This window comes from Pelophylax lessonae (genome assembly GCF_965119305.1).
Source record: "Pelophylax lessonae genome assembly, chromosome: 3".
In the NCBI taxonomy this organism is placed as follows: Eukaryota; Metazoa; Chordata; class Amphibia; order Anura; family Ranidae; genus Pelophylax; species Pelophylax lessonae.
The window spans coordinates 619,162,185-619,176,526 of NC_138770.1; the positions used below are offsets into that span (position 1 = coordinate 619,162,185).

Genomic DNA, 14,342 nt, shown 5'->3' on the forward strand with positions numbered 1-14,342 from the left:
CAATAACATTTGATATTTCTGGTGAGTGCGGGAGATATTGAAGGGGAGCACTGATTTCCTCACCTGGCACTGAACACCTGGATCACCCCGAGAGTCACCCATCAACTGGAACCTCACCTTCTCTCTTTTTTTATTAGTAACTTTAATGGACTTTTTGGACTTTTCTGTTCATTTCTTATCATTTTAGATATTTATATTTATTTATTGTTTTTTTGCCATTTTGTTGGCTATCTTTTCACATTTGTTTGGTCCATATCCTTTAGGACCATTTGCACTTGTTCACTTTAGCCCTGGTATATCTATCCACCTATTCACTTCACGCAAAGATATACCATATCCAATCTTTATTGGAGTCACTGTACCCACTAATTCATCTTCATTCAACTTTTGTTGACTCACTTCATTATTTATTTTTTCCACTTCTATAGTGACCGATACATATATATATAATATTTTTTTTTTTTGGCGATTTTACTCATTGTATCTGGTCATTTTGTTGCTCATTAAGCACTTCATATTTATCATACTTTTTGTATTTATCCACCATCACTTACTGCACTTTATATTTATATATACTGTTGTATGCTCCTGTGTATTATTGTATTATACTTATTGTGATGCCAAGTAATTAATATTACACCACTACACTTCATAGGCAGCGCCACTTACCTCACCACCCCTATCAACACTTGATATGTGTTTGAATTTTTCCTAATACTACCCAAAAAAAAAAAAAAGCTTTTGTCTTTAAATATAATTTAAAGCAAACCTACACAAATTGCTTTGAAGGGTCTGCTAGGGTTTTGACCTGCCTAAGGCCCCTTTCACACATGCTGTCCGTTTGTCCGTTTTTCATCCATCCGTTGACGGATGTAAATGGACATCAATGTATTTCTATGTAAAAAACGGATGACAACGGATGATCATCAGTTAACATTCACTTCCGTCAATGTCCGTTTTTTTGAACGGATGAGTGCCCTATTTTTCATCCGTCAAAAAAACGGATTGGACGAAAAACGGATGACAACGGATGAAAAACGGATGAAAAATGGATGAAGAAACGGATGGAAAACTGATACATTTTGACGTGACTGAACTGATGAACTGAACGGACCGTATGTGTGAAAGGGGCCCAAACCATCTTAAAGGTTTCTTTGAAATATCTATGTTGGCCAATCTCATTGTGTTAATTGCTTCTACCAGCTACTGTTGATTAGTTCCAGTTCTCTGTGCCAGAGGGGTTACCGTTGTCAGTTATGCATCCATATCAGTCCAGCCAATTGCTGCTGGAAAGCTGATAATTTATTTTGAAAATAATCCATCTTACTGTGAGACATAATTAGGGCTGTCTAATGATATTACATTAGAAATTAAAGGTCTAATTGTTCTTATAGTGATGTTTAAAAACAATTAGTAAAAATATAATAAAAAATGCTAAGCTTTTTGCTTTCTGTCCAGACTAGAAAACAAATGCATCCGAAGAAAAATGACCGGATATGCATTCAGTTAATGGGAATACTTAATATGTCATTTTTATGTTTTTTAACCACCCAAAAAAGCAAATTTAGTATAATGAAGTTACATTGTATACATAACAAATAGTACAGTGACTACCAGGTCCCCCACTGCTCTCTGGTTCCTTCCATTAGTCCTGTGTCACTACTGTATCCTGCCATGACCTAGGGATCGGCAGGAGGAACATCAGCATTAAATGCTCCAGAAGTGATAAATGCAAAACATTCTTCAGCGAACTTCGATCTTTGGTGCAGCAAAGTTCATTAGTGTAGGCGGTTGGATAGGTACTATCTGCTTTCTTTGCGGGGATGCCTTTTGTGTTTCAACAAAGTTGCTTTAAAAAATTAGGAGCCCAAATCAAGCTTAACTCCAGGGAAAGCAAATAATGTCTAATTACAAGAGTCATGTGTATTCTTAAATCTCAGTGTGTTTTGTGTATTTCTTCCAGATCTGTGCAGTAATCCAGGTGTGAAACTTTGGCACTGTGCAGGAGCTTATTGTAACAAAGACCGGTCACTTCTCCACTCTTTCCTTGTGCAGGGTGACTGGTCCTGTCTCCGCCCCCTCCTGTACGTTTCTGCAGGCAGCCTGTAGTGGGTGGGGCCTGTTGGCCCCCTCCGACAGTTCTGCTTTCTGCACAGACTATGTACAGGCACATTGCTATTTTAATGTAAAGGCATTTCTTGCACACAAAGTGGCTTTACATTCAATGCAGCTACTGAGGAATATATTTAAAAGAATGTTTTTATGCCCAGAGTTCAGCTTTAAGGTCAGCATGCATAATAGTCAAGCCAGCTCTCAAGCTTTTTACCACAAGTCTTGTATAAAGGGAAAACTGAACATTTAGTTTTTCTACCGAAAATTTCTAATATACAGGTTTAAACTAAAAAAATTATACTTTGTTTCTATTTTGGTATCCATCAATATTTAACAGCATTTATTTTTCCCTACAGGTAGTTGCGGTGTTAGTCATCCAGTACTTGTAGCAACTATGGAGGCAGAGCCCGAGGGTCTCAATCCCCCCACGTTGGTTTCAGATGGAGAAAAAGCTTTGAAGATTGCATGGACCGTGCCTAAAAATCCTAATGGGATTATAACAGGATATACCATCCACAGGTAGCATCTCCTTCTGCTTTCCAATAAGCCATACTTTATTTAAAGCTTTAAAGTAGAGATCGACCGATTATCGGCAAAGCCGATATATCGAGGGCCGATATGCACTTTCCCCGATATATCGGAATCGGCCACCAATGTGGCCGATATTACCGATATTTCGGAAAGTGCTTGTACAGGAGTGATGCCTGCAGCTAGAGGCATCACCCCGGTACCGGCGTCCATAGCCGCAGGTTGGCTGTCTTGTAATGATAACCGATGTGGCTGAAAAGCCACTCGGCTGTCATTACAAGGAGTGGGTTGCGGCTTGCCCGGGTCTCCCGTCCAACCGGGAGACCCGGGCAACCGGCCTGCACAGCCGCCGAAGACTCGATCAAAGCCGCATTTGGCTCTGATCGGGTCTCCATGCAAAAACCCAGAAGTGATGTCATGACATCACTTCCGGGTACTGGCGCCAAATAAAAAAAAAAATGGCAGCATTCAAAACAGCCAAACTTAGCGTCTTGAATGCTTTTAAATGCAGAGGACTGCTTTGGGGTGTTTTAGACCCCCAGATCCTTCCACAAGAGTACCTGTCAAATAAAAAAAAAAGTTTTTAAATGTACAAAATATCGGCCGATATCGATACGCAATGACCAAAATATCGGTATCGGCAATGAAAAAACGATATTGGTCGATCCCTGCTTTAAAGTGGTTGTAAACCCTAACATATACACAGTAAAGTGACTGGCCTCAGGTGATACACAGAGGTTAAAAAAATCCTCCTCCTTTCAAAGTCCTGGGTTTTTACAGCTTATCTGAGCGTTCAGAAAACAGGGGGCAGGGATCTAAAATTACACTCTGCAGAGCTCAGTAAGGAGAGCTGATTGGAGGGATGGGGCACACACCCCTTCATGCAGCACACATGGACAGCGCTGAGGCTGTCAATCACAGGTTGTGTGCTGGAGATTCCTCCTCTGTCATCTTTTTTCTCTTGGTGTCAAGAAAACTTCTCAGAAGTGATTCATGCTGGTAGGAGAGGAACAAAGCAGCAGACAGAAATTACACTTAGGGGGAGGTTTACTAAAGGAGGTTTACTACATTTGGTGCAGCTCTACACAGAAACCAATCAGCTTCCAGGTTTTATTCTCAAAGATTAACTGAACAAGCTCAAGTTAGAAGCTGATTGGCTATCATACACAGCTGCACCAGATTCTGAGTGTTCCACTGTTAGTAAATCAACCTCCTTAATCTTAATTGAGACAAGTACACACCATAGAAGCATTAGCTTTGTTCATATTTAATGTTTTGAGGTTTACAACTGCTTTAAAAGTTTATTGAACAAACAGGGTACTGAGAAACTGGAGAGGAAAATATAAATGCACACAATTATATACATAACATTTACAATAAACAGTATTCTGCTGCTGAATATATCAGTTTCTAAATATAAAGTGCATTGAAAAACTATTCATACCCCTTGAAATGTTACAACCAAAAACATAAATGTATTTTATTGGGAATTTATGTGATAGACCAACACAAAGTGGCACATGTAGCAGGTTTCCCAGGCATTGGGCCTGATGTGGGTCTGCCATGGTCTCCGGTAACACCTTTGGCCCATTTAAGCTGAATACCCAAGTGTGAGAATTGAGTCAAAGACAAGTCCGGCATCTTTGGTTTGTTTTGTTTATTTTATATTGGGGATGGGAGAAGGGAATGAGTGGGATACTCCTCTTGCTCATCTAGGTACAAAATAGGACACTTGAAGAAAAATGCCTTTCGGCACTGTCTTGACGCCGGCTGGGGACCTACCAACGCTTGCTGGCGCTTCAAAAACACTGACTTGCTGCACGGTACTTGAAACTTGACTTCTGACACTCTGGGTAGCTCAAAAGACCTGAACACTGCTCCCTCCAGTCAGTGCTGTATCTTGAATATAGTGAAAAAACTATCAGCGCAAGACTAAGTGAAATTCAAATGTGTATAAAATGTGCTAGAATAAATCAATATATAAATCCGGCTGCATACACAAATTGTGTCCACACCTCACAACAAAAACATAAAAATCAAAAAACGTGCTGCGCCAGAAGGGCACAAAAATAATTAGTGATTACATGAATCAACAAGTGTTATCAACAAAATATGGTGTCCATCATATGTGCTCTGATGAAACATAAATGTTCATATAAAGTGCTCCAAAGTAATGATTAGTATATCCAGGTGATGACAGGACAGCCTCAATCCCTTGTGAATCAAGCAGGAACCACCAGTGTGCATACCTCCCAACTTTTGAAGTTCGCAATGAGGGACACAGAAAGAGAAACCAAACCGCGCCGCGGCAAATTGTGGGTGTGGCCAATTGCTTAGCAGTGGGAGGAGCTTAAGGGATAGGGTAAACAAAACCCAGACTTCCTAGTACTCATAAAATATGCTTTGATTGTTCAGCCTACCTTAAAAGAAGAACTTCATTAAAATAGTCAGAGACTGCATAGCAACCAGCAACTGTTGGGACAATGTAGACTTTGGAGAGAAGTATATAATGTACAGTATTGTGTATATAGTGCAGGAGAGTGTAATGTACAAAATGCAGGAGACAGGAGTATGTAATGTACAGAATGCAGGAGAAATTGCGTGACTTTGAGGTCACAAAAGTGTGAAAGGGGCCTTCAGTAATCAAGGTAGAGTGTGCCCCCTTCAATGCAGAGTGACCAGCATGCCGTGCCCCCCTTCAATGCAGAGAGACCAGCGTGCCCCCTTTCAATGCAGAATGACCAGCGTGCCCCCTTTCAATGCAGAGTGACCAGCGTGCCCCCTTTCAATGCAGAGAGACCAGCGTGCCCCCTTTCAATGCAGAGAGACCAGTGTGCCGTATCCCCTTTCAATTCAGAGAGACCAGCGTGCCCCCTTTCAATGCAGAGAGACCAGCGTGCCCCCTTTCAATGCAGAGTGACCAGCGTGCCCCCTTTCAATGCAGAGAGATTAGCGTGCCCCCTTTCAATGCAGAGAGACCAGCGTGCCCCCTTTCAATGCAGAGAGACCAGTGTGCCGTACCCCCTTTCAATGCAGAGTAACCAGCCTGCCCCCTTTCAATGCAGAGAGACCAACGTGCCCCCTTTCAATGCAGAGTGACCAGCGTGCCCCCTTTCAATGCAGAGTGACCAGCGTGCCCCCTTTCAATGCAGAGTGACCAGCCTGCCCCCTTTCAATGCAGAGAGACCAGCGTGCCCCCTTTCAATGCAGAGTAACCAGCCTGCCCCCTTTCAATGCAGAGTGACCAGGGTGCCCCCTTTCAATGCAGAGTGACCAGGGTGTCCCCTTTCAATGCAGAGTGACCAGCCTGCCCCCTTTCAATGCAGAGAGACCAGCGTGCCCCCTTTCAATGCAGAGTGACCAGCGTGCCCCCTTTCAATGCAGAGTGACCAGCGTGCCCCCTTTCAATGCAGAGAGACCAGCGTGCCCCCTTCAATGCAGAGAGACCAGCCTGCCCCCTTTCAATGCAGAGTGACCAGCGTGCCCCCTTCAATGCCGAGAGACCAGTGCACTTACCTGCAGCGGCGCCTTCTCCTCAGTCCCCGACGTCTCCTTGAGTCCTGCCGCCTCCTCCTCGGCCAATAGATAGGGAATAGATAGCCGCCCCTGTGCCCCCAACGCACCAGCCGCCACTGGTGGCGATGCTGTCCTATGCACAAAAAAAAAAAAACTTTTATTTCAGGAGGGTGGTCTATTTAGGTTTTCATTTCTTTTGGGGGTTTATTGGTATTTATCTTTTGTCAATAGGGTTTTCCTTATACTTTATGAAAGGGGAGAGAGAGAGAGAGAGAGGGGGGGAGGGAGAGAGAGAGGGGAGGGAGAGAGAGAGGGGAGGGAGGGAGGGGAGAGAGAGAGCGCGAGGGGAGGGAGGGAGGGAGGGATAGAGAGAGGGGAGAGAGAGAGAGCGAGAGAGGGAGGGGGAGGGAGGGAGGGAGGGAGAGAGAGAGAGGGGAGGGGAAAGAGAGAGAGGGGAGGGAAAGAGAGAGAGAGGGAGAGAGAGAGAGAGAGAGAGGGGGGGGAGAGAGAGAGAGGGGGAGGGAGAGAGAGGGGGAGGGAGAGAGAGAGAGGGGGGAGAGAGAGGGGGAGGGAGAGGGGGGAGGGAGAGAGAGGGGGGAAAGGGAGGGGGAGAGAGGGGGAAGGGAGAGAGGGGGAGAGAGAGAAGGGTGGGATGGGGGGGAGAGAGGGGAGAGAGAGAATGGAGGGAGAGCGGGGCGAGAGAGGGGGGAGGGAGGGAGAGAGAGGGGAAAGGGAGGGAGAGAGCGGGGCGAGAGAGGGGGGGAGGGAGGGAGAGAGAGGGGAGAGAGGGAGGTAGAGAGAGGGGGGAGAGGGAGGGGGAGAGAGAGAGGGGGAGGGAGGGAGAGAGAGAGAGAGAAAGAGAGAGAGAGGGGAGGGGGAGAGAGAGAGGGGGGGAGGGAGAGAGGGGGGGAGGGAGAGAGGAGGGAGGGAGGGAGAGAGAGAGGGGAGAGAGAGAGGGGAGGGAGAGAGGGGAGGGAGAGAGGGGGGAGAGAGGGGAGAGAGGGGAGGGAGAGAGGGGGGAGAGAGGGGAGAGAGAGGGGGGAGGGGGAGAGAGGGGGGGAGGGGGAGAGAGAGGGGGGAAAGGGAGGGGAGAGAGGGGGAGAGAGAGGGGGGGAGAGAGAGAGAAGGGGAGAGGGAGGGAGAGAGGGGGGAGAGAGAGAGAAGGGGGAGGGAGGGAGAGAGGAGGAGAGAGGGAAAGAATATCTCACCTGAAGCAGCAGTGCGGCACAGTGAGGATGAAGAAGGGAGGAGCGGAGGTGGGTGGAGCCGGAGTCTCTAGGCACGGAGGTCGGAGGAGGACAATATCTCACCTGAAGCAGCAGTAACTTTGTCTTTGCTCGGTCTTGCTGCCTCAGTCACTCAGGCAGTTCCCTCCGCAGCGGCCGCCGCCGCACAGTGAGGATGAAGGGAGGAGCGCAGGTGGGTGGAGCCGGAGTCTCTAATAGGCACGGAGGTCGGAGGAGGACGCTTTGCATGCTGGGTCCCTACTCGGACGTCACTGGTTGCTAGACGCCATTCGGCAGGCGATCTTAGCAACCCGTTTACCGCATGATAATAGCTGCTGCTGTGGCGTGGGGGGATCAGATCGGGGGGGCCCCCAGACAACTCCCCAGCAATCGTGCATGAGAAAGACGGCCCTGCCGGGCCCCCCCTGACCTCGGGCGCTCAGAGTGCGGAGCTGGGAGGAGGGATGGCCGGCCACCAGATGATTTTGCGGGACTTCAGACTGGCTCGCGGGACCGCGGGACTCACTCCAAATTGCGGGACAGTCCCGCGGAATCCGGGACTGTTGGGAGGTATGAGTGTGTGAACTCCCTCCACCAGTAAGATTGGCCTCTCACCTTGATACCAGACCCAAACGGGCCAGCATGAGCATATCAGGGGATAAACAGACTATCACAGGTAACCTCTCCAGCCTTCACCTCCGGGGGTCGCCAGGACATAAAATAAAGATAAAGCAAAGATCTAGTGCATTCAGAGAGCACTAGATCTTTGCTTTATCTTTATTTTATGTGGTGGACACCATATTTTGTTGATAACACTTGTTGATTCATGTAATCACTAATTATTTTTGTGCCCTTCTGGCGCAGCACGTTTTTTGATTTTTAGTGCTGTATCTTGGCCTAGGCCAACAAGGCCCAGGCCTAGGGCAGCACTTTGCAGAGGGGCAGCAAAAAATCTGATGGGGCTGCACTGACATGCTGCCGTGATGGGCACTGATATGTTGCACTGATGGGCACTAATAGACTGCACTGATGAGGCAAGACTGATAAGCTGCACTGATGGGGCTGCACTGATAAGACAGCCCTGATGGTCACTGATATGATGCACTGATAGGCTGCACTAATGGGCACTGAGAGGCTGCACTGGTGGCCACTGATGGGGCTGTACTGATGGCCACTGATAAGGCCGCACTGATATGCTGCACTGAAGAGGCTGCATTGATGGGCAGGAATGAGGCTGCATTGATGGGCAGGAATGAGGCTGCACTGATGAAGCTGAACTTATAGGAACTGATGAGGCTGCACTGATGGGCACTGATAGATTGTGGTTGTGGTCTGTGGTTTACAGATGACAGGGCGGGTCATAAACAGGAAAGGGTGTGGCCTTTACAGGAAGGGGTGGGTCATATTTAAATTAGGGGCGCCCAAGTTTAGTCAGGCCTAGGGCAGCACAAAACCTAAATACAGCACCGCCTCCAGTCCTTCCTGTAAACTGCTTCTGCTGCTGCAACTCTCAACACTGTACACTGCACACTGCACGCTGTACACTTAACTCTTCAGGGCCCACATACTGGCGCCCCCTCTACACTTCAGGGTCCACACACTGGCACCCTTTCTATACTTCAGGGTCCACACACTGGTATCCCCTCTATACTTCAGGGCCCAACCACTAGCACCCCTTTTACTCTTCAGGGTCAACACTGGCACCCCCTTTTTACTTGCTCCTGCAACGGCTAGCTAGCTCCCGGGTCCCTCTGACCTTCCCCGGAGTGGTCCCCTCTCACTAGGCAGACCCCCTTCAATGCAGAGTGACCCCAGCGTGCCCCCATCAATGCAGAGTGACCACAGCATGCCCCCATCAATGCAGAGTGATCACAGTGTGCCCCCATCAATGCAGAGTGACCACAGCGTGCCCCCATCAGTGCAGAGTGACCACAGCATGCCCCCATCAATGCAGAGTGACCACAGCGTGCCCCCATCAATGCAGAGTGACCAGCATGCAGAGTGACCAGCGTGCAGAGTGACCAGCGCACTTACCTGATGCAGCAGCAGCTTCTCCTCAGTCCTCCGCGTCTCCCTCCTCCTGCTCCTCCTTGGCCAATGGCGAGGGTTCGCCTTTCGGCCAATCAGGAAACGGGTCTCGGATCCGCTTCCTGATTGCCCAGGAGGAGGATCCGTGTGACAATTGTGAATATTTATTCGCTATTGTCACTCAATGGGTGGGCTCAGGGCGCACTGCTCTTCGCCCAGGGTCCACCCTTTTCTGAAGCCTGTTAGAGCCTCTGGCTCTAATCACCTGCTTCAGAAGATAAAAAAAACCCATTGAACTCCATGCGTCCGGCGCCCAGCATGTAGATTAGGGGGCCGGACGCATGGATGGGGCCCCCAACGCACCGGCCTCCACTGCAGTGGGCTAAAGTCTGTTGTCAGCTGATATTAATGAGCCTGTCCCGAGTCTGGAGAGATCCCAACTTTAATGTCAGGATCCACCCAGATGCCTGGACTGGCAGCTAGCTCTGCTTCTCAGTGCCCCACCCCCTGCACAGCTCAGCACTCCAGTTAGCGCTGGGGGGGCAGAGCAGAGAGCCAGTGACTGACAGTCACTGAACGATCAGTTCTGGGTCTTAGAGGCTCAGTTCTCAGCTGGACAGATTCGGCATCCACCACTTCTCTTTTAAATCACATATTATTGTAGAACTAGGGGTGTGCAGCTGTGTGTGCTTCCTAGTTCTAAAGCTGGCCATACACTAGTAGATTTTCAAAAGAATGTTTTTTTCAAACATTCATATGAAAATTCTTAGTTCACTAGAATTACTTGATATAACTTGAAAAATGTTGTCCGAAAGTACTTTAAAACTTTATTTGCTATTCACATTCTATTTTGGAACAAAGGACTTTCCTGAATAAAAACTAAAATATTGGTATAGATGTGTTCGTTCAACAACAAATTTCCATCCCGCTCCATCAAATTTTCTTGTCACTGTGGCTGTATACGAGCATCAATTTAACACCACCAATGACCAGTGCATGGCCAGCTTAAGATAGAAATCTCTCGAATACCAAAACTGATAACTGGAAACCAGTTATTGTGATCGCAAGAGATTGTCTTCAGCTGTTACAGAATTTTATCTGGAAGGAGGCATGTTGACGGCTAAAGCCAGCAGGCTTCAGCTGTCACAATGCAGTACACTCTTTAAAAAACAAATTCATTTATTTAAAAACTTTTGAAAAAATGTTAAATAATAAAAAAAATTATTAATTAACCACTTTAGCCCCGGAAGGATTTGCCCTCTTTCTGACCAGGCCCTATTTTGCGATTCGGCACTGCGTTACTTTAACGGACAATTGCGCGATCGTGCGACGCTGTACCAAAACGAAATTTACGTCCTTTTTTTCCCACAAATAGAGCTTTCTTTTGGTGGTATTTCATCACCTGTGCAATTTTTTTTTTTTTTTTGCGCTATAAACAAAAATAGCAACAATTTTGAAAAAAAAAAACAATATTTTTCACATTCTGCTATATGACATTCTAAAAAAAAATTTTTTTAAATCAAAATTTTTTAACATTTTAGGCCAATTTGTTTTCTGTTACATATTTTTGGTAAAAAAAATCGCAATAAGCGTATTTTGATTGGTTTGCACTAAAGTTATTGCGTCTACTAACTACAAGTAAGATTTATGTCATTTTTATTGTTGTTGTTTTTTTTTTTTTTACTAGTAATGGTGGCGATGTGCGATTTTTTTATTTTTTTTTTGTGGGACTGTGACATTGCGGCGGACAGATCGGACCCCTAACTGACATTTTGACACTTTTGGGAGGACCAGTGACATTACTACAGTAATCAGTGCTAAAAATATGTACTGTTGCTGTAATATTGACACTGGCAGGGAAGGAGTTAATACTGGGGGTGATCAAGGGGTTAAATGTATGCCTAATGCATACTGACTTGTGTGTGTCTGTGGGGGGGTTCTGTGACAGGCACAGAGATCGCAGTTTCAGCATAGCTGAAACTGCTGATCTGTCCCTGCCTGTCCATGAGAAGATCCGCCTGCTTTGTTTACACAAGCAGGCGGGTCTTCTCTCCATTTACCGGACAAACGTGGGAGGAGGGCGGCAATCGCCACCTCTCCTCCTGCGGCCCACCTCCCGCTGTGTCTAAACACAGCGGGAGCGTGCCGCCAAAACCCCTTCCCCCTCCAGTTACGTAGTACTACGTGACTGGACCCAGGGGAGCTGCACTGTCACAGTAATATTACTGTGGGCAGTCGGCAAGTGGTTAATAATGAAAAAAATGCAGATTTTTCAGCCATATTTTTCCATTTCTCATCTTGTAATGAAAAAATTGAGCAAGATGTTTTTTTCATATAAAGTAACACATTAAATCATTATACTGTATATTTTCAATCTGTATGTATAACCGAAACATTTTTTTTTTTTTTTCGTTTTGGATAGAGTAGGGAAAATTTAAAACCCCAATTAGGTTACTTTTTGCTGGTTGTGTCCCTTCACTTCCTATCTTTGAGATGCAACAGGAAGTGAGAGGTAATCTCCACAAAGTTAAGGAAATTCAGCGTTATTTAGAGTTATTGTTAAAGTGGAGCTCCACCTACAAAGAAAAGTTCCGCTTTAAGGCCTCCTCCCCAGCTCCTGGTGAAGAAATGGCACTTTTGGGGAGTTGGGGGGGGGAGGGTCCTGGCTCCCACTTCCGCTCCGGTCACCGAGGCTTTTAGAAGCAGGAGTTTGCTTCACCTCCCCGCAGTCTCCTGGGACTACAGGACTATTCACAAGGAGCAGCGTCGCTCATGCATACGTAGTGGGCATCCAGCTGTGAAGCTGCAAGCTGTCACAACAATGCCCACAGTTAACATGCCGGCGCCATGGACAGACAACAGGAGGGGAGGACAGCTGGGGGGAGTACATTGCTGGATCGTGGGACAAGTGAGTGGCTGTTTATTAAAAGTCAGCAGCTACAGTTTTTGTAGCTGCTGACTTTTCATTTTTACACAGGAGACTGGAACTCCTCTTTAAAGCGGAGTTTCAACCTTTTTTGAACTTTGCATCGTCAGTTAGATAAAAACATCCTGAAAAAGATCTGGATAATTATTTTTTTTGTTTCACTTACCTTATTTTTAATGAAAATTAATTTACCTTCCTTCCACTTCCTCCTTATGCGGCCGCGGCCCCCGACATCACTTCCTCCTTTGCATTGACTCCTGGGAGATGAGCGTCATCAATCCCAGGAGTCAATGCGCCTGCACCGGTGTCCCTCGTCACGTCCGGTGCATGCGCGTCATTCCCTGCTGAATGAATTAGAACAGCTTCTGGGCATGCACAGAACCAGCTGCAGGATGACGCACCTGTCCCGGAAGTGACAAGCAGGGCATTCTCCAGGAAGAGGGACGCGATGAGGGACGATACGGCTTCAGCTTCCACACCGCAGATGGCAGCGCTGGACAAGAAATTTTCAAGGTAAGTTTTTCTTCTTACAGGTACACTAAGCAGGGGACAGTTCAGAGGCTATTGTTGCTTAAATGCACTAGCCCTGACTGTCCTATGGGTATTTTTATAAAAAAAAAAAAAAAAAAATTGTTCGGAACTCCGCTTTAAGGTAACAACCTGCTAAATTTGGTCTGGTCATCAAGCCAAAAAAAATGTGCATTTAATATTTTTTGGCATGAGTCTTAAAAGCATTGCAACCACGATCAGTGTCTCCATGTTACATGGTAAATCCTAAATCTGGGTGTTACATGGTATACATGGTGTATTTAGCCTTTAGATAACACTTTCTCATTGGTTGTTTTGGATTGCAGTACATTGCAGGCCTTCCTCTCTGTGAATAAAGCAGAAAGTGTCTGCATTGCAGTTCACTCGAATGATTTCTTAGGCATAACAGATAATTACAAGTATTATCCCACGACAGTTAAAATCCCAGGAACATTAGAAGTGGGGTTGGCATCAGTGGAAAATCGGGCAAAACCGAATTTGACAGCGTTTGATGTCATCTGATTATTTCAGTCACAAGGCAAACAATGATATAAAGAGTAATATGAAAGGGAATGTGTTACTGCAGAGCACCCTCCAAAGCAATAAACTTTCTGGCGATGTGACACAATCACCTCGCCATCATAATTGTGGCCTGTTTGATAGCTCTGAGCCGCACAGAAGGGCACTGAGTGACACGGATACATTTTGTTTTTTATTTCCAGTGAAATGAGAATAGCGCACTGGGGCTTCCGATACAATCGTTCTATTCACCTACATGAGCATGAATCACTCGACAGTTATTCCGGCTGAAGTTTAAATGTACTTAGACAACAACAATATTAAATCTCTCTGTGATAGCCGCATCACAGCAACAATTCCTTGTCTATTATAAAGAATGATGCACCTACTACTGTATTATACATGTACAACCACATATAGTATACATCCAATATACCGTACATACACAAACACACATATAATATATGTGTGTGTGTGTGTATATATATATATATATATATATATATATATATATATATATATATATATATATATATACAGTGGGTACGGAAAGTATTCAGACCCCCTTAAATTTTTCACTCTTTGTTATATTGCAGCCATTTGCTAAAATCATTTAGGTTCATTCTTCTTCCTCATGAATGTACACATAGCACCCCATACTGACAGAAAAACACAGAATTGTTGACATTGTTGCAGATTTATTAAAAAAGAAAAACTGAAATATCACATGGTCCTAAGTATTCAGACCCTTTGCTGTGACACTCATATATTTAACTCAGGTGCTTTCCATTTCTTCTGATCATCCTTGAGATGGTTCTACACCTTCATTTGAGTCCAGCTGTGTTTGATTATACTGATTGGACTTGATTAGGAAAGCCACACACCTGTCTATATAAGACCTTCCAGATCACAATGCATGTCAGAGCAAATGAGAATCATGAGGTCAAAGGAACTGCCTG

At 45.8% G+C, this 14,342-nt stretch overlaps 1 protein-coding gene across 1 annotated transcript in view; it reads left to right on the forward strand.

Moving 5' to 3' along the window:
- The window catches only part of USH2A (usherin), a gene marked incomplete at its 5' end in the record, with an annotated part of 1,334,617 nt that overhangs the window by 1,134,749 nt on the left and 185,526 nt on the right, over positions 1 to 14,342 (forward strand). The window contains one exon of the mRNA XM_082250984.1: positions 2,469 to 2,631. Within this exon, the coding sequence (XP_082107110.1) occupies positions 2,469 to 2,631 (163 nt within the window). The remainder of the gene's footprint in view (positions 1 to 2,468; positions 2,632 to 14,342) is intronic.